This window comes from Nycticebus coucang, chromosome 9 (genome assembly GCF_027406575.1).
Source record: "Nycticebus coucang isolate mNycCou1 chromosome 9, mNycCou1.pri, whole genome shotgun sequence".
Classification (NCBI taxonomy): domain Eukaryota; kingdom Metazoa; phylum Chordata; class Mammalia; order Primates; family Lorisidae; genus Nycticebus; species Nycticebus coucang.
In genome coordinates, this window is record NC_069788.1 from 107,648,388 (window position 1) to 107,667,036 (window position 18,649).

The following is an 18,649-nucleotide window of genomic DNA, read 5'->3' on the forward strand; positions in this document are numbered from 1 at the left end:
GGATCAGAGGGTCCAGGCTGCGAGATGGGGAAGATGGCGGCGGCAGTGGCCTCTGTAGCGACGCTGGCAACAGAGCCTGGGGAGGACGCCTTTCGGAAACTTTTTCGCTTCTACAGGCAAAGCCGGCCCGGCACCGCAGATCTAGGAGGGGTCATCGATTTCTCGACGGTCCACACAGCCCGCGGCATGGGTCCTTATGCCCACAAGGTACAGAGAGAGCAGCGGCGCGCGTCTCCCTATTCCTCGCTTCGCTTCTTGGAGGGGCTGCCAAGTCCTTCTCGCCTCTTTTCGCCTCCAAACCGATTGTTATTGAACCGGCGCGGAGCCGAACTGCTCACTACGCTTCAGTAATAAAGCTCTGAGCTGCCGATTTCTTCATACGGCCATTTCCGGCGGCTGCCTCAGTCAGACACGCCTGAGGATTGGTGTTTATTCTTTCCTTTAATTGTCTACCTGCATTTCCCTTTGGTTTATGTAAAATCCCTTCTAAGGCTTAGAAGTTCTTCGTAGGCGTTAAGGTACCGCGTTGCAGCTTGAAAAAAAACCACTGAAAAATCCCAGCACTTACAGGATTGCGACGTTTGAAGCCACTGTGCATAAAAGACTAATTCTGGTCTTCTCTGGGCCTTTTAGAAAGAGGTCTTGAGCCCTGCGCAGTGGCTCGTGGCTGGAATCTCCGGACTTTGGGAGACTGAAGCGGGAGGATAGGTAGAGCTCAGGAATGAGATACCCCGTCTGTACTAAAAATAGAAAAATTAGGCGGATGCCTGTAGCCCCAGCTACCAAGGAGGCTGAGGCAGAAGGATCGCTTAAACCCAGGAGTTTTCAGGCTGCTGCGAGCTAGGCTGATGCCACTGCACTTTAGCCTAGGCAACAGAATGAGACTCTGTCACAAAAAAGAGAGAGAATGAGAAAGGTCATGGAAGGATTCTGAGTTAATCCCTTCGAATTGAAATAAATGACAATGGGCGGCGCCTGTGGCTCAACCGAGTAGGGCACCGGCCCTATATGCCAGAGGTGGCCGGTTCAAAACCCAGCCCCGGCCAAACACTGCAAAAAAAGAAAAGAAATGACAAACTGTGTTTCTTATTTATATTTTTCCCATAAAAATTAAGAAAAAATAGGGAGCAGGAGACACAGAGGGAACCACAACCACAGTGCAACATATATTTTCTTCTCAATCGCTTTAACATAGTATATATGTAATCCCTTAATTTGCCCTTGGTGTCCCCTGATGTCCAGATGAAGCATTTCTTTCCAAGCTTTATAAGAACTCTCTTGGGGCGGTGCCTGTGGCTCAACGGGGTAGGGCACCGGCCCCATATGCCAGAGGTAGCTGGTTCAAACCTAGCCCTGGCCAAAAACTGCAAAAAAAAGAAAAAAGAACTCTCTTGGCTAGGTGAGGTGGCTCATGCCTGTAATCCTAGCCCTCTGGGAGGCTGAGGCAGGTGAATTGCTTGAACTTGCAGGTTCAAGATCAACCTGAGCAAAAGCAAGACCCCGTCTCTACTAAAAATAGAAAAACTGAGGCAAGAGGATCACTTGAGCCCAAGAGTTGGAGGTTGCTGTGAACTACGATGCCACTGTATCCAGGGCAACAGCTTGAGACTCTGCCTCAAAAGAAAGAAATAAATAACTCTCAATTCCAAATAAAATTGGAATGCTATAGTAACTCCTTGCTTGTCAGAGTTCAGCTTCTCAGCAGCTTCATTTATTAGCAAAAATGGCATTCAGGTTGTCAAAGTAGGTTTGGTGTGGTAGCCCACACCTGCAATCCTAGCATTCTGGGAGGTTGAGGAAGGAGAATCTCTTGAGCTCAGGAATTCATACAACCCTGAGAAAGAGCAAGACCCCGTTTCTACTAAAAATAGAACAAATTAATTGAGCTTTGTGGCAGGTGCCTGTAGTCAAAGTTACTCAGGAGGCTAAGGCAGGAGGATTGCTTGAACCCAGGATTTTGAGATTACTGTGAGCTAGGTTGACACCACAGCATTCTAGCCTATGCAACAAAGTCAGACTCTGTCTCAAAAAAGAAAAAGTTGTCAAGCTAACATGGAAAGTCTGCCCCCCAAGAATAATATACTTGTCTCAGGAGTACCATTCGAACCCTTATTTGGCTCGTTTTAAATATGTTTTACCATAATGTGGGCATGCTTTTAGAATGTAAGCCACCTGAGAATAGAACACTGCATGTGTAAAACAGTCAATATTCAGTAAATACAGCATCTGTTGAGGAAATGAAAGCTCTGGTGTTTAGTTCCCCAGCTTGAAGTAGGTTAAAAGCAAATAAGAGGAGTTGCTATTATGAAACAGCTGATAGGAGTAAGGAAAGTGATGACTAATTGGCAAAGAGAAAGCAAAAAAAATTTTTTTTAAATTCAGTGGCTTGGGTCAGTTTAGCATGTGAAAGAAACATCACAAACATCACCTCCGAGGGTGTTGCTGAACTATAGTGCAGTATTAAATATGGTCTATATAAGAAATCACGTCAGAACATTTTTTTTGGCTCCTAGGTACCTGGAAAACATAGCTGATCCAGACTTCGAGACAGCCATTTTATTGTGTAGATTGGTTATGTACCAGACACTTTTGGATATTTTGTCTGGAAATCTTTGCATTTAGAGTCATTGTTAGGATAAAAGATTGTTTCTCTTTGGAAGAGAACATCTGATACATTCTAAGGCAAAGCAGATCATTTATTTATGGAGGAGTAAGTTTTTTTTCCCTTTTAATGTCTTTATTTTAAACCCATGTTGGGTTTCTTAATGTAATAAGCCATCCATAAGATATTTTTATGTGCAAAGAAAACTTCAGCTTCTGAATGAAATACTAAATTCATTTCAGAGTAACTAACAAAAGCAAAAGTTCTAGTAGTTTCATTTAAATGAGAACAAATACTGTACAAGCAGAGTTCTCAGTGTTTTATTGAAACTTTTTTTTTTTTCTGTTTAGAGCACTCTTCATTTGCTTAACCCTCTGCAGCATGGTGTTGCTTATATACCACCTGTATACAAATGGCCCAGAAGCATTGTTTACCCTAACTGAAGTAAATTGCTTTTTGACTTGAGACATTTTGAAGGTGTGGTGTCAAGGAAAAGGTAGTGTTAAAGACCAAATCAACCTGCCTAAATTTTCTTATCACAATTTACCTTAAATTCTTGTAACTTTCTAGTGTTTATGAGGCTGTAAGAAGTTAAGTGGCTCATCTGAAATTTCTAGATGGAGTAAGTGGTAGAACTAAGATTAGTATCCCAGACTTAAGCTTTGCCTCATACCAGAAATGTGTTTGGAGGGCTGACCTGCAAAATAGTTTTAGCCTTCTAACTTCTGTTTCCTTCCTGCCAGGTGGTAAGATCTCAGCTAAGTGTGTCCTCAGTCAGTGAGCACAATGCACGTAGAGCAGGACTTCAGCCCGTCAGCAAATGGCAAGCTTATGGACTTGAAGGCTATCCTGGTAAGTGCATCTGACCTCAGAGAAGGCAAAATCACTCAATCATGTGTCTGATTTCAGAGGAGGAGCTGTGAGCAAGTAAATAGACAAAGGAAAAAACTAAACACACCCTTCCAAACTCATTCTAAATTGTGCCTTACATAAAGTGTTCATTCCCAAAGTATAGAACAAGAATCAGTAGTGCCTGCCTTTATAGGGCAGAAGTGGCATGGCAAATAAAAATAAGGATATTGAGGGTGGCGCCTGTGGCTCAGTGGGTAGGGCGCTGGCCCCATATGCCAAGGGTCGTGGGTTCGAGCCCAGCCCCGGCCAAACTGCAACAACAAAAAAAAAATAGCTGGTGTTGTGGCAGATGCCTATAGTCCCAGCTACGTGGGAGGCTGAGGCAAGAGAATCGCTTAAGCCCAGGAGTTGGAGGTTGCTGTGAGCTGTGTGACGCCATGCACTCTACTGAGGGCAATAAAGTGAGACTCTGCCTCTACAAAAAAAAAATAAAATAAGGATATTGAACACCTACTTTGGCAGAACTGCTTTAAATGATAAATTATAATTAGTATATAGAAATTGTCATATAAGGGTTATATGAATAATTCGTATTTGTCACTCTAATCATATTTCAAATGGCATAGCAACTTAAAACTTGTTGCTATTGAGCCTGAACATTCATTTGGTTTTGGGTTTTTGTTTTTTGAAACACAATCTCACTGTGTCACCTAGCTAGAGTGTAGGGTCATTATCATAGCTCACAGCAACCTCAAATTACTGGGTTCAATTGATCTTCCTGCCTCAGCCTCTTTGGTGGCTGGGAATACAGGTGTGCACCACCATACCTGGTCAAGGCTGAACATTTAAAAAAAGATTTATACTGAATGAGATCAAAAGACTTAATAGAGCCAGACACAGTGATTCATGCCTGTAACCCTAGCACTCCAGACTTCGGCGCCTATAGCTCACTGGCTAGGGCACCAGTCATATATACTGGAGCTGGAGGGTGCGAATCCAGCCTGGGCCTGCCAAACAACAATGACAACTACAACCAAAAAATAGTCAGGCGTTGTGGCAGGCGCCTGTAGACCCAGCTACTTGGGAGGCTGAGGCAAGAGAGGGTGACATAGTAAGACTCTGTCTCAAAAAATAAAAATAAATAAAAACTAGTACTTTGGGAGACGTTGGTGGGAGGACTGCTTGAGGCCAGGAATTTGAGAACAGCCTGAGCAAGAGCAAGACTCCATCTCTAGTAAAAATAGAAAAATTAGCCAGTGTCATGAGGCGCACCTATAGTCCCAGCTCCCTAGGAGGCTGAGGCAGGAGCATCACTTGCGCCCGGGAGTTTGAAGTTGCAGTGAGCAATGATGACACCATTGCACTCTACCCAAGGTGCCAGAGCAGCACTCTGTCTCAAAAAAAAAAAAAACAAACAACTGGGCGGTGCCTGTGGCTCAAGGAGTAGGGTGCCGGCCCCATATGCCGGAGGTGGTGGGTTCAAGCCCAGCCCCGGCCAAAAACCGCAAAAAAAAAAAAAAAACCAACTAAGTTCTAATAGACTCAGTAGTGGGTTATATGAATATAACCCTTAGCAGATTTTTTCTAGGCTTATGAGGCTATCGTAGATTAATTACTATAAACTATTTAGAGGATGTTGAAATACCTTATTGGGCCAAATCTTTATCTGCTGTCCTGTTTTTTTGTTTGTTTGTTTTTGTTTTGTTTTTTCTTTTTGAAACAGTCTTACTCTGTCACACTCAGGAGAATGCTGTGGCATCATAGCTCACAGCATCCTCAAATTCTTGGGCTCAAGCAATCCTCTTGCCTCAGCCTCCTGAGTAGCTGGGACTACAGGTGCCCACCACAGGGCCCGGCTGTTTTTAGAGAAGGACTTTCACTCTTACTCAGGCTGGTCTTGAACTCCTGAGCTCAGCCATCCACCTGCCTCAGCCTCTCAGAGTGCAGGATTACAGGTGTGAGCCACCTTGCCTAGCCCCTAAAGACACAAAATTAACATTGCAGTTTTTTGATCTCTAGTATAGGTTAAAAGTGAGCGAAATCTTTATTTATTTTTTATTTTTTAGAGACAGAGTCTCACTTTATCACCCCTAGTAGAGTGCTGTGATGTCACAGCAACCTCCAGCTCTTGGGCTTAGGCGATTTTCTTGCCTCAACCTCCCAAGTAGCTGGGATTACAGGCACCCACCACAGCATCTGGCTATTTTTTGTTGCAGTTTGGCCGGAGCTGAGTTTGAACCCACCACTCTTGGTATATGGGGCTGGCGCCCTACTCACTGAGCCACAGGCACTGCCCAACTGAGAGAATCTTTAAAAAGCAATTTTTTTGTTGTACCGAGAGCCAGGACTGTTCATATTACAGCTCCTAGTACATTGTGACCACTGAAATATTTGTTAATCACATGAGAAGACATAACAGCTATAATACTTTTTATAAAAGGCCTAATGCTCTTGGCTCAGCGCCCATAGCACAGTGGTTACGGCGCCAGCCACATAACCAATGCTGGTGGGTTTGAACCTGGCCCAGACCAGCTAAAGAACAATGACAACTGCAACAAGAAAAAAAAGCTGGGTGCTGTGGCAGGCACCTGTAGTCCCATCTACTTGGGAGGCTAAGGCAAGAGAATTGTTTAAGCCCAAGAGTTTGAGGTTGCTATGAGCTGTGACACTACGGCACTCTACCAAGGGTGACAAAGTAAAACTCTGTCTCAAAAATAAAAAAAAAGGCCTAGTGCGTGAGTTTGAGTAAATGTAGAACATGTATCACTGATGGTTTTGTTCTTGGAGGCTGCTCTTTAACTTTCAGCTCTCGGACCTGTTTTCAAGGCCATCTCTTGCTGTTGCTCTAAGCCAGCGGTTCTAAAACTGGGTTGTGACCTCTTTGTAACAATGAAAATACATCCTGTATATCAGATATTTACATTACAATTCATAACAGTAGCAAAATTACAGTTATAAAGTAGCAGTGAAAATAATTTTATGGTTGGGGGTCACCACAACATGAGGAACTGTATTAAAGGGTCCCGGCATTAGGAAGGTTGAGACTGCTTTTAGCCTTTTTTTCTTAGCAGATTGTTTACACTATGAAGTCATCAATGCCACTTTGATTCTATATTGTGAACTTAGAACCAAATTCTCTAAGTACATAATGGGGCACTGGCCTTAGAGACAGTATACTTGCTTATGAGGTTTTCTAGGATTTCTTGCCTAAGCCACATCATTTGGATCAGAGCCTCATTATGTCCTTAGAGAATTTCTTCTGTCTTCCCTCCCAGTGTAAGCTGTGTTGAATGGAAGTATAGTGTCTAAAGTAGTGGGACATAAATGTCTCCTTTTTCTCTGAGTTGATCAAAAGGATTATATTTGAGGCCAGGCATGTTGGCTCATGTCTGTAATCCTAGCACTGTGGGAAGCTGAGGCAGGAAGATTGCTCAGTGTCAGGAATTTGAGACCAATATGAGCAAGAGAGAGACCCCGTCTCTACCAAAAATAGAAAACATTCCGTTAGATGTGGTGGCATGAACATCAGTTACTTAGAAGACTGAGACAGGAGGGAGGATTACTTGAACCCAAGAATTTAAAGTTCCATAGCAAGACTCTCTCAAAAAAGGAAAAGCTTATATTTACTTCCGATTCTATTTCTTTTGAAGGAATCTGAGCATACCACAACCTTTGGAAGAGGATAATGGGTATGGAAACTTAGTCTGGGGAGAGAAGACTCATGGGGGGAACATGGCAGCATCAAACATTTGAAAAGTTGTCCTGCACGGGAAAGGATATAAAGCCGTGCAAACTAGTGGTTAAGGCACAGGTCCTGGTGCCAGGGTACCTGGGTTCATATCCTGGCTTTACCATCTAACTATCTGACCTTGGGCAAGTTTCTTAATTTCTCTTGGCCTCAATTTCTTCATATGTAAAATGTGTATAAAAGTAGTACCCACTCAAAAGGTTATTATGAGAATTAAATGTGAGTGTGTGTGTGTAAAGTATTTAGGTCAGTGCCCAGCACATAGTGAGTGCTTGGTAAATGTTAACTACAAAGCTGTAGGTATTTATCAAGAATTAAAAACAGTTGTGGGGTTGTTCTAGGTGTGAGAACTCAAGACCAATGAATGAAAATTAAAGGGAGGCAGGCAGGCATGGTGGCTCATGCCTGTAATCCTAGCACTCGTGGAGGCCAAGGTGAGTGGATTGCTCTGAGCTCACCAGTTCGAGACCAGCCTGAGCAAGAGTGAAATCCCATCTCTAAAAATAGTCGGGCATTGTGGCAGGTGCCTGTAGTCCCAGCTACTTGGGAGCCTGAGGCAAGAGAATCACTTGAGCCCAAGAGTTTAAGGTTACTGTGAGCTATGATGCCACAGTACTCTACTGAGAGTGACAAAGTAAAACTCTGTCTCAAAAAAAAAAAAAAAAAGAAAGAAAATTAAAGGGAGACGGATTTTTAACCTAATACAACAAAAGAAAGACAACATACAGCTGTCTGAAATGGACTGCCTAAAGTGGTATTAAATTTCCTGTCACGATTCAGGCTGGGACTAGATCAGAAGTATTCTTTTAATCTGAAATTTTTAGGGGGTATTATTCTTTATTTTATGAAGTAATGGTAATAGCAGATGGTAGGTTGTAGGGAGGCTTTATTCCAAAATAGTGTCAGCTCTGTCACTTTCTCTTACTGATAAATGAAATGTAAAAGTAGGGACTCCTTTCTACTTTTTGGAGATACTTTAGAGGACATATAAAGAATCAGATTAATGGGTAAATTAGATAACCATTAAGATGAATTTCTAAGAGTGATCCTTTAAACATCTTTGTTACCCAGCCTTTTACTATGGATTTTCTCTCTCTTGCTGCACCAGTGTACAATCTACCTGGATGATGAAATCCACCACTAGTTTTCTTTGGTGCCAAAAGGTAACTATGGTCATTAGTGGAATATATACTGTTGATCATACTAACATGTAAAACAGGATTAGTTAACTTCAATGACTAGCCTATCCTCAGAGAATATCTCTAAGCTGTTTAGATTTTTTTCTACATCTGCAAGAATCTTTTTTTTTTTTTTTGAGACAGAGCCTCAAGCTGTTGCTCTGGGTAGAGTGCTGTGGCATCACAGCTCACAGCAACCTCCAACTCCTGGGCTTAAGTGATTCTCTTGCCTCAGCCTCACAAGTAGCTGGGACTACAGGTGCCCGCCACAACACCCGGCTAATTTTTGGTTGTAAGTGTTGCTGTTTGGAGGGCCCAGGCTGGATTCGAACCCACCAGCTCCAGTGTATGTGGCTGGCGCCCTAGCCACTGAGCTATGGGCCCTGAGCCTATATAAAGATAGAATTTAAGTGCTTTTAGTAAGATATATTACAGTGGAGCAATCTTCAGGTTATTTGGGTTTTTTATATATATATATTTGTTGGCAAAATAAACTCTTTTCTGCTAAACCATGTGTGTTTTAAAATCTCTTTGAAATTCTAAGAGAGAACCATTGATGATACTGTTCAGACATGTAGTTAGTTAGAGCCTAGTATTTATTTATTTATTTATTTTCAGTTTATAAAGGGAAGAGCTTTATTTAGCTTACAGTTCTCAAGTTAGGGAAGTTCAAGGACATGGCCCTAGCTTCTAGCGAGAGCTTTCACATCTTTTATAACATGACAGAAGAGCTCAGAGGGGAAGTGAGAGCTAATCTAGTCTGACCAGAGCAAGAATGAACTCACTACCTTAAGAATGGCACTAAGCCATTCGTCTGGGATCTGCCTCTGTGACCCAAACACCTCCTAATGGGTCCTCCCTCCCAACACTAACACATTAGGGATCAAATGTCAACGTGCATTTTGGTGGGAATAAAAAAGTCATATCTAAACCATAGCAATGGTTCGTGGAATTGACCTTGATTTTTAAAAAAATTATGGGTAATAATAATAGCTAATAATAGCTACAATATACATAAATAGCTGTATACCTTTATAGGGTACATGTGATGTTTTAATATAGTCATATAACTTAAATTAATTAAATCAGGGTAAATAGAATATTCATCACCTCAGGTATTTATCATTTCTTTGTGTTAGGAACATTATAATTCCACTCTTTTAGTTATTTTGAAATATACCCTAATTCAATATTGATTGTAGTCACTTTGTTGTGTTATTAAATATTGTTCATTCTGTCTATTTTTTGTGTCCATTAATTATCCCTACTTTATCCCCTCCTTCCCACTATCCTTCCCATCCTCTGGTACCTAATTGATCTTGATTTTTGACGATTCAGTAATGGAGATTACAGTCTTTTCAACAAAATGCTAAGACAACTGGATATCCACATGCAAAAAAATTAATTTAGACTCATAACTTACATCATATATAAAATAAACTGAAAATAGAGCAAAAACTGTAATATTTTTAGAAGAGAATACAGGTATAAATCTTTGTGACCTTCAATTAGTAGAGCCTTGTATTTATAATGCAAAGAACATGCGTTTGTTGCCTATGTGGGCTTATTAGTTTTGCTCGTTCATGGGCATAAACTCAACTTTGTTGTTACTTCCCAAATGTGTGCTATTGGCCACAAGGTCAGCCAGGAGAGAGGGATGAATCAGTGAAGCTGAGTTACCTCTCTGAACTTCTGTTCTCTTATTTGCAAAATTGGATTAATAACTTTTTCATGGAATCATTGAAGATTAATGAGATTAGCATAAGGTTGCTTTCACAATGGCTGGTACTTGGTACACATTCAGTTTTTAACAACTACCATAATTAATGACTTGGGAATAAACATTTATCATTAATCACTGTTATTAAATTTCATAATTATTCTGTGTCTAAGTTATATGCCAAAGAGAAGAAAGGAAGAGTAGTTTCATCATAATTAGTAATAACAAAGTTATTTTTGTTTTAGCTTTAGCCCAGTATCTTTACTGTCTGTTATCCAAAGTAATTCTCCCTAAGGACATTGTCACACGTAGTGCTGCCTTGGTTAATAGTCTAGACTAAGAGTTAACAAACAGCCCCCCACCTGTCTTTGTAATCAGTTTTATTGGAATACAGCCATGCTTATTTATTTACTTACTGTCCTATGGCTACTTTCCTGCCACAGTGACAGAGTTGAGTGCTAAAGAGATCAAATAATGTTCAGAGCTTAAAGTTGCTCACCTCTGATCTATACTAGATCCGGAGTCCAGCCAGCAGTTGAACACCTGCAGATTATAGCCAGCATTTGATTCAGAAATCCTTAAGTACACTTTAGCCTGTTTGTCTGTTCTTAGTATTCCTTTTGCATACATGGCGGACATTACACTTACATAGACTGATTGCCTTTTGTATAATTTCATTGATTCCTTCTTGTTTCTCAGGACCCTGCTCAACCATGCTCCATCTTCCTGAGGTGGCCTTGCTATTTATTTATCTGATTGGGAAAATAGTCCATCAGGCACAAACCCCTTCAGCTTCTAGTGGCCTCCAATTTACAAGAAAATGTTCTCATTCTCTAATCTTAGAGCAGCGGTTCTCAACCTGTGGGTCGTGAACTGTATTAAAGGCTCGTGACATTAGGAAGGTTGAGAACCACTGTCTTAGAGGTGGTTTGCCCTCTTGATCTCACCTTCCTTATGTCTTGCAGCTTTCAAGACCTTGTTCTGCTCCTTTCTTCTTTTTTATTTCCAACCAGTTCTTCTCTGCCGGCTCTTTTTTCACAATCTATAAGCATGTCAATCCTTAAAGCCATAAACTCTCCTCTTTAATTCCTTACTCATCCTTAGCCTTTGTTTTCTTTCATAGCTAGGCTTTAAAAAAAGAAGTTACCTATATGACTATCTTCACTGTCCTTTCTCCAAAGTTTTTCATTTCTTTTTTTTTTTTTGCAGTTTTTGGCCAGGGCTGGCTTTGAACCTGCCACCTCTGGCATATGGGGCCAGTGCCCTACTCCTTTGAGCCACAGGCACTGCCCAAGTTTTTTATTTCTTTATCTCTAATTCTTAAGATGATGACTGGTACATAGTGTGTGCTGGTTGAATGTTTGATAGATGAATGAGTCTTTCCAACTGCATAGGATTCCAGTTAAATATTATTATTCATCTTTTCAGAGGAAAAAAGTGAGGTTAGGTTGCTGTCAAGGTCACAAAGGTTTTTCTAACACACACTGAGAAGACTTGAATACAATTTTTCTTTCCTGTTATCAGTCAGGATTCAGATATCACCAATTATTTTAACTGAAATAACATAATGTAAAAAATAATTAGTCAGATGTTAGAAAAAGCTGAAAAGACTAAAAAGAAGGTACACTGAGCTAGTTCAGAGGTTGTAATTGCAGGAAGCAGCTGTACCCCTATGACTGACAGAAGAGCATGGGGTTATTTAGAAGCTTAGAAGAGGGACCACATGGAACTGGGATTTAGACTTGTGAGGAAAGGACATAATAATAAAACTATGGAAAAAATACATTAGAACCAACTTCTGCCTTCCGGTCTACCATTACTGCCCCCTATAGGCACAGGTTGGCAGGGTCTCAGCCCCATATTATAACCCAAATGGGTAACAGTGGATTTGAAACTGAAAGAAAATAGATTAATAACCAGCATGCCATTCATTAGATGATGATTTTCAAAACTATAGTTAAATTGAATATAAGGTCTCAGCCTTCTGTGCCTATAATAAATGAACTAGGGAGATAAAGTCTTAGATGACTCTAAAATGTCAAGACCTGGTAAAAATTAGAGGGTGGACTTTGGTGCTTTCAGTTCTAAAGTTTGCTTTGGGGTAACACAACTGACAGTTAACCTTGTAGAATATTTATTTCTCTTGAGAATAACTTAGAAAGCAAAAGACATTTGTGTCACAGTGGATGTCTAATATTCATCAAAACTTAGCTTTGCAGGGCGGTGCTTGTGGCTCAGTGAGTAGGGCGCTGGCCCCATATACTGAGGGTGGCAGGTTCAAACCTGGCCCCAGCCAAACGGCAACAAAAAAATAGTTGGGCGTTTGTGGCGGGCGCCGGTAGTCTCGGCTACTCGGGAGGCTGAGGCAAGAGAATCGCCTAAGCCCAGGAGTTGGAGGTTGCTGTGAGCTGTGTGACGCCACAGCACTACCAAGGGCGATAAAGTGAGACTCTGTCTCTACAAAAAAAACAAAACAACTTAGTTTTGCATTAACTTAAAACATAACCAGTACTCTGGTTTCTCTTTAGACTGAATAAATCTTTTGCCTTTTACTAAAGAAAATAAAAAATCATGACTAGGTGCCCTGGCTCACCCCTGTAATCCTAGTACTCTGGGAAGCTGAGGTGGGTGGGTTGCCTGAGCTCACAGATTTGAGACAAACCTGAACAAGATCGAGACCTCTCCTCTAAAAATAGCCTGGCATTGTGGTGGGCACCTGTAGTCCCAGCTACTGGGGAAGCTGAGGCAAGAGAATCACTTAAGCCAAAGAGTTTGGGGTTGCTCTGAACTATGATGCTGTGGCACTCTACCAAGGGTGACAAAATGAGACTCTGTCTCAAAAAAAAAAAAAAAAAAAGTACAACCAAAAGAATATAAGGAGTAAAAACCAGAATAGTTGGATATAAGGATGTCAAAAAGAAATGATCTAACTGATGGAGAATTTTCCTCTCTCCTTTTTTTCCACCCATCTTTTTATAGGATTTATTTTTATCTCAAATCCCTTCCTCCCTGGTTACCAGTGGCACTGGGTGAAGCAGTGCCTGAAGTATTATTCCCAAAAACCTAATGTATGTAACCTGGACAAACACATGGCTAGAGAAGAGACCCAAGATCTGTGGGAACAGAGCAAAGAGTTCCTGAGGTAAGTCTTATCAATCAGAATCAAGTGTTAATATTCAGCTAAGATCATCACAGATTTTGAAGGAGCTATTGCGTAATAATGTAGTGAAAGTGGCCAGTTTTTCCCTGCCTCATTATTTTCAAGTAAATATAATTCAGTTTTATTCTTTCCCAAGGAACATTTGGAAATGTTTTGGCAGTTAGATTAAATTGAGATCCCTTTTTAAAGATTTGCTTATCATAGTGTACATATTGAGTTTATCCTCATTAATCATTAGATGATCCATTTTCATTCAGCTTCTACTTGTCTCTTTTTTTTTTTTTTTTTTTTTAGAGTCTCAGTGTGTCACCCTTGGTGAAGTGTGGTGGCGTCACAGCTCACAGCAATCTCAAAATCTTAGGCTTAAGCTTAGATTCTCTTGCCTCAGCCTCCCAAGTACTTGGAACTACAGGCGCCTGCCACAATGCCCAGCTATTTTTTGGTTTGTTGTAGTTGTCATTGTTGTTTAACAGGCCCTGTTAAACAACCTGCCAGGCCCAGTGTATATGGCCGGTGCCCTAACCTCTGAGCTATGGACATTGAACCTCTCTTTTTGTACCTAAAGGGAGTTCTTTGAAGAAAGGAAAAAGTTACAATGAAAGCTCTTTACTTCTCTTTCAGGTATAGTCAGTGCTACCAGCTGTTTTATGATAGGTCAGTTGCTTCTCATGAGAAGTACTAATATTTGTGCCTTCATGTTGTTTCAACATTTATTCATACCGCTGATATTTATTGAAGGTCAATATTGTTGATATCTCCAATGCCAGGTGCGATGCTAGGCATTGGAGATATCAACATAAAGATATCCTTTGCTGTCCTCAAGAATGCTTACTCTGGCAGAAACTCAGTGTCTACAGAAATAATTGTAACAGAGCTCGGAAAGTAAGCCAGATGCAATGGTTAACACCTATAATCCTAGTAATTTGGGAGGTAAAGGTGGGAGGATCACTTGAGGCCAGGAGTTAAGACTAACCTGGGCAATATAGCAAGACTCCATCTCTATAAGAAATAGAAAACTTACCTAGGCAGTGTTGTGTGTACCTGTAGTCCCAGCCATTTGCGAGGCTGAGGCAGGAGGATCATTTGAGCCCAGTAATTTGGGGTTGTAATGAGCTATGATGTTGCCACTGCATTCTATCCCAGGGAACAGAGATAGACCTGTTTAAAAAGAAAAAAATTATAATGGGGTTTAGAAAAACACTGTGGGGGGCTCGATGCCCATAGCACAGTGGTTACAGCACCAGCTATATACACCAAGGCTGGCAGGTTTGAAACCGGCCCAGGCCAGCTAAACAGCAATGACAACTGCAATAAAACATAGCCAGGCATTGTGGCGGGTGCCTGTAGTTCCAGCTACTTGGGAGGCTGAGGCAAGAGAATTGCTTAAGCCCAAGAATTTGAGGTTGCTGTGAGCTGTGACACCACAGCACTCCACCGAAGGCGACATAGTGAGATTCTGTCTCAAAAAAAAAAAAAAGAAAGAAAGAAAGAAAAACACTGTGGGGATGCGGCCAAGCCTCAGGAGGTGCTGAGAAATGGAAAACTCAGGAATTAGACTCCCTTTTCTGTCTTACAGGCTTCAGGGACAGATCCCTGTCATTCCCCAGCCCTTCGTCTCCCAGGAGCCCTACTTCATTCAGTCTTCCTCCCTAACTCTCCCTGCACACATGGCTATCTAACTCTCCACAAAGTCTCTTCCCAGCACTCACTAGAGTGTCTCTGAGGCCCACTAAAAATTCCAAGTTGAGCAAAGCTGGGGCTGTGCCCACCTCCCACCTGCTGTGTGAGTGACAAGCTGAGGCCCCTCAGCACAGTCTAATGAGGTGGGTGAGATGCAACCTTGAGCAAATGGGTCATCAGGTCATTAATGTTCACATTGGGGAGATGTACAGAAAAATACAGATAATGTTAAAGATTAATGTTTGTATTGAGGGAGAAATAAAACACCGTGAGAGCACAGAGGAAGAAATAATTTTTCGAGGCAAAGTAGATGGTCAAAGAAAAAAATTTTTTTTTAATTGGGTTTATCTTCCTCATTTTTTCCTCTGCTCATTTGAAATGGTCTTTAAAAATGATCGAGGATGGGGAGATTAAGGGTTTGCCAGTCAGAAAAGAAAGGAGGCTATTTTGGGTTGAGAAAGCAGCCTGCACAAAGATATAATATTTAAGACAGAATAAGCTCTGGGAAACAGGAATGCTGGATGTGTGCGTTCATATGTTTATTCAACAGATGCCTAGTGAGTTTCTGCTATGTGTCAGATACTGTGCTTGAGTGTTAGAGATCTAAAAACAGTTAATCAGTTCCTGTCTTCAAGAAGTTTATAGTTCAGTTGAAGACAGGAGACATATAAACAGGTAATTACATACAATTTGGCACGTACAGGGATAGTTTAAAAGATATAGTGGGAATGGTCACTTAAGTGGCTGGGTTTAGGGTAGTTTGTGGAAAACACTTCCTAAGAGTCATGGGTGTGATTGGCAAAATATGATGTGGGAAAGGTGGGTCAGGGCCAGATTATAGAGTTTAATGATGTAGAGAATCAGTTATGGGGTCAGACTGCCTCTGTTCAAATCCTGGCTCTGCCACTTCATAGCTGTGCAACCTTGAGCAAATTTCTTAACCTTTCTGTGCCTCATAACAGGCCTTTTGTTATTGAATAGCGTGAGGATTAAATGGATAATGTGAGAATTCCTTAGAACATTGCCTATTGAAACTATTGTACCAACTTTTGTGTTCTATTTGGTCTTAAGTGAGCCTATTTTTCAGAAATTGTCATGTTGATTCTAACAGGGGAGAATAGATTTTCAGAAATTGTCATGTTGATTCTAACAGGGGAGAATAGATTTTCTTAAGTTGAAAGGGGAAAAGAGAACTAAATTTCATTGGTTTTCCTTTAAAAGCCTTCTTAGTCTATAGGTTAAGGTATAGGCAGGAGCAATATTAAGCTTTTAGTAGTGTCATCTTTGGAACAGAAAGCAAAGTAAAGGAAGGTGATGATTGAGTGAAATTAGTCAAAGAGAACTTACTGTTATTAAACCAGCCTGTGTTTTCAAATAATTGATTTTTTTTCCTTCTGATATATGACTGCAGAAATCCCAGCTATCTGCTAAGATAGCTCAGATGAATCTCTATAATAAATCACCCTGCAAACAATGTTGAGATTCATTTTTAAATGAATAAATGATAAATTAGCAAAAATAAAAAATGCAGTGGTCATACCTTATGTTGTCAGGGGTTGGAAGAAATTGATACCCTCAGACGTTGTGCTGGCGGCATTGAAAATCAATTAGGGCCCTACTTCTGGTTCTGTCAGTATGTGATACGTATTTCAGTTTCCTCGTATAGGAAATGAAGGTATTAGACTGGATAAGCCATTCATGGTAGTTGAATTGTGCTCATTCAGAATTGTGTGGACAGTATATGGCATCTCTCCCTACTTTCCCAGAGTCTGTCAGGAAGGGAGAAGATCTGTTGTTCAAAAAGATTCCCCAGGGCTTGGCGCCCATAGCTCAGGGAATAGGGTGCCAACCACATACACCAAGGCTGGTGGGTTCAAGCCCGGCCTGGGCGTGTAAACAACAATGACAACTGCAACCAAAAAATAGCCTCGTGTTGTGGCGGGTGTCCTGTAATCCCAGCTGCTCAGGATGCTGAGGCAAGAGAATTGCTTAAGCCCAAGAGTTTGAGGTTGCTGTGAGCTGTGATGCCACAGCATTCCACCGAGGGCAACATAGTGAGACTCTGTCTCAAAAAAATAAATAAATAAATAAATAAAAGATTCCCCTGCAGAGTCTGATTAAAATCAGCTTCCCTAATGTCCTCTGACATTGAGAGCCACTGAACAAAAGGACTTCTAAGATCCTTTTAATTTTAACTTTCTAGAATTCTATGATCAGGAAAGAAGAAACTTTAGAAAATGAAGAAGAAATATTTGAACTTTGAAGCAAAAAATAGAACTGTTCAGAGTTAGGGCACCCCAATTCTATGTTTTGTTCCAAATGAATGATTTAACTAGAGATTCTTATACAAGAATAAAATAGTTGCAAATATCTCTCTTGTAGCATTGTTTTAAAAGAAAAAATAATGGGTCTTATCAGCAGGAGCCAGGTAGGAACAAAGGCCCAAGTCTTTGTTGTATAACACCATCACGTTTAGATAATATCTAAAGTCCTTAGCATCCCCTACAAGCCTTGGTAGTCTGACCCCAGATACCGTTCTAACCTTATTTCCTACCATTCCTTTTCCATTGGTTCTTTTCTAGCCACACTAGCCTCCATTGCTGCCTCTTACCTTTTTTTTTTTTTTCTCTTTTCTTTTTTTAAGAGACAGGGTCTCACTATGCTGCCCAGGCTGGCTTTGAACTCCTGGGCTCAAGCAATCTTCCTACGTTAATTTCCCAAGTAGCTGGGACTGCAGGTTTTTTGTTGGTTGTGTTGTTTTTTTGTTTGATTTTTTTTTTTTTTATTCATCAGTGCAAGGTAGTTACCAAATAAAAATTTAAAAATTTGTGGAATTGGGCGACTCCTGTAGCTCAAAGGAGTAGGGCACCGGCCCCATATACCAGAAGGTGGTGGGTTCAAACGCGGCCCCAGCCAAAAACTACAAAAAAAAAATAAAAAAGTGGAATTTTGTTTATGTGTTATCTATTCAAATATACTTTTAAATAATAGGGCAAGGGAATATATAAATTTAAATAAAGCGGTCTAACTTTATTCTCTGTTAGCTTATGAAATACTTTGTAGCAGGTTTTTTGTTTGTTTGTTTTGTTTTTTGAGGTACAATCTCACTTTGTTGCCCTTGGTTGAGTGCAGTGGCTTCACAGCTGACAGCAACCTCAAACTCTTGGGCTTAAGTGATTCTCTTACCTCAGCCTCCCAATTAGCTGGGACTATAGTTGCCTGCCACAACGCCTGGTGTTTTTTAGAGACAGATCTCTCTGGCTCAGGCTGGTGTTGAACTCCTGAGCTCAGGCAATCCACCTGCCTCGGCCTCCCAGAGTTGTATCAGTTTTTTATATGTGAAAGCTTTTTTCTTTCTTTTTTGTTTTAGAAGCAGAGTCTTATTTTGTTGCCCTTGGTGGAGTGCCGTGGTGTCACAGCTCACAGCAACCTCCAACTCTTGGGCTTAAGAAATTCTCTTGCCTCAGCCTCCCAAGTAACTGGGACTACATGCGCCCACCACAACGCTCAGCTATTTCCTTTCTTTTTTTTTAGGTAGTAAATAATTCAGAAGTTTAATTTGCCATTTCTTGACATACTGACTTTTAGGATTGTGACCTTATAGATCATCTATAAAATAAGTGTTAAATATTCTTTATTTGACATTACACATAAACCATACTAAAATGCCTTTCAATAAATAAAGGCAGCATTTTAGTAGACCCAGGGA

The 18,649-nt window shown here is 40.8% G+C and overlaps 1 protein-coding gene across 1 annotated transcript in view; it reads left to right on the plus strand.

Moving 5' to 3' along the window:
- Positions 1-15: 15 nt before the first annotated feature.
- ALKBH1 (alkB homolog 1, histone H2A dioxygenase) overlaps positions 16-18,649 on the plus strand; it is a 53,386-nt gene continuing 34,752 nt past the window's right edge. Inside the window, exons 1-3 of the mRNA XM_053603036.1 lie at positions 16-207; positions 3,346-3,454; positions 13,080-13,242. Of these exons, the coding sequence (XP_053459011.1) occupies positions 25-207; positions 3,346-3,454; positions 13,080-13,242 (455 nt within the window). The 5' untranslated portion in view covers positions 16-24. The remainder of the gene's footprint in view (positions 208-3,345; positions 3,455-13,079; positions 13,243-18,649) is intronic.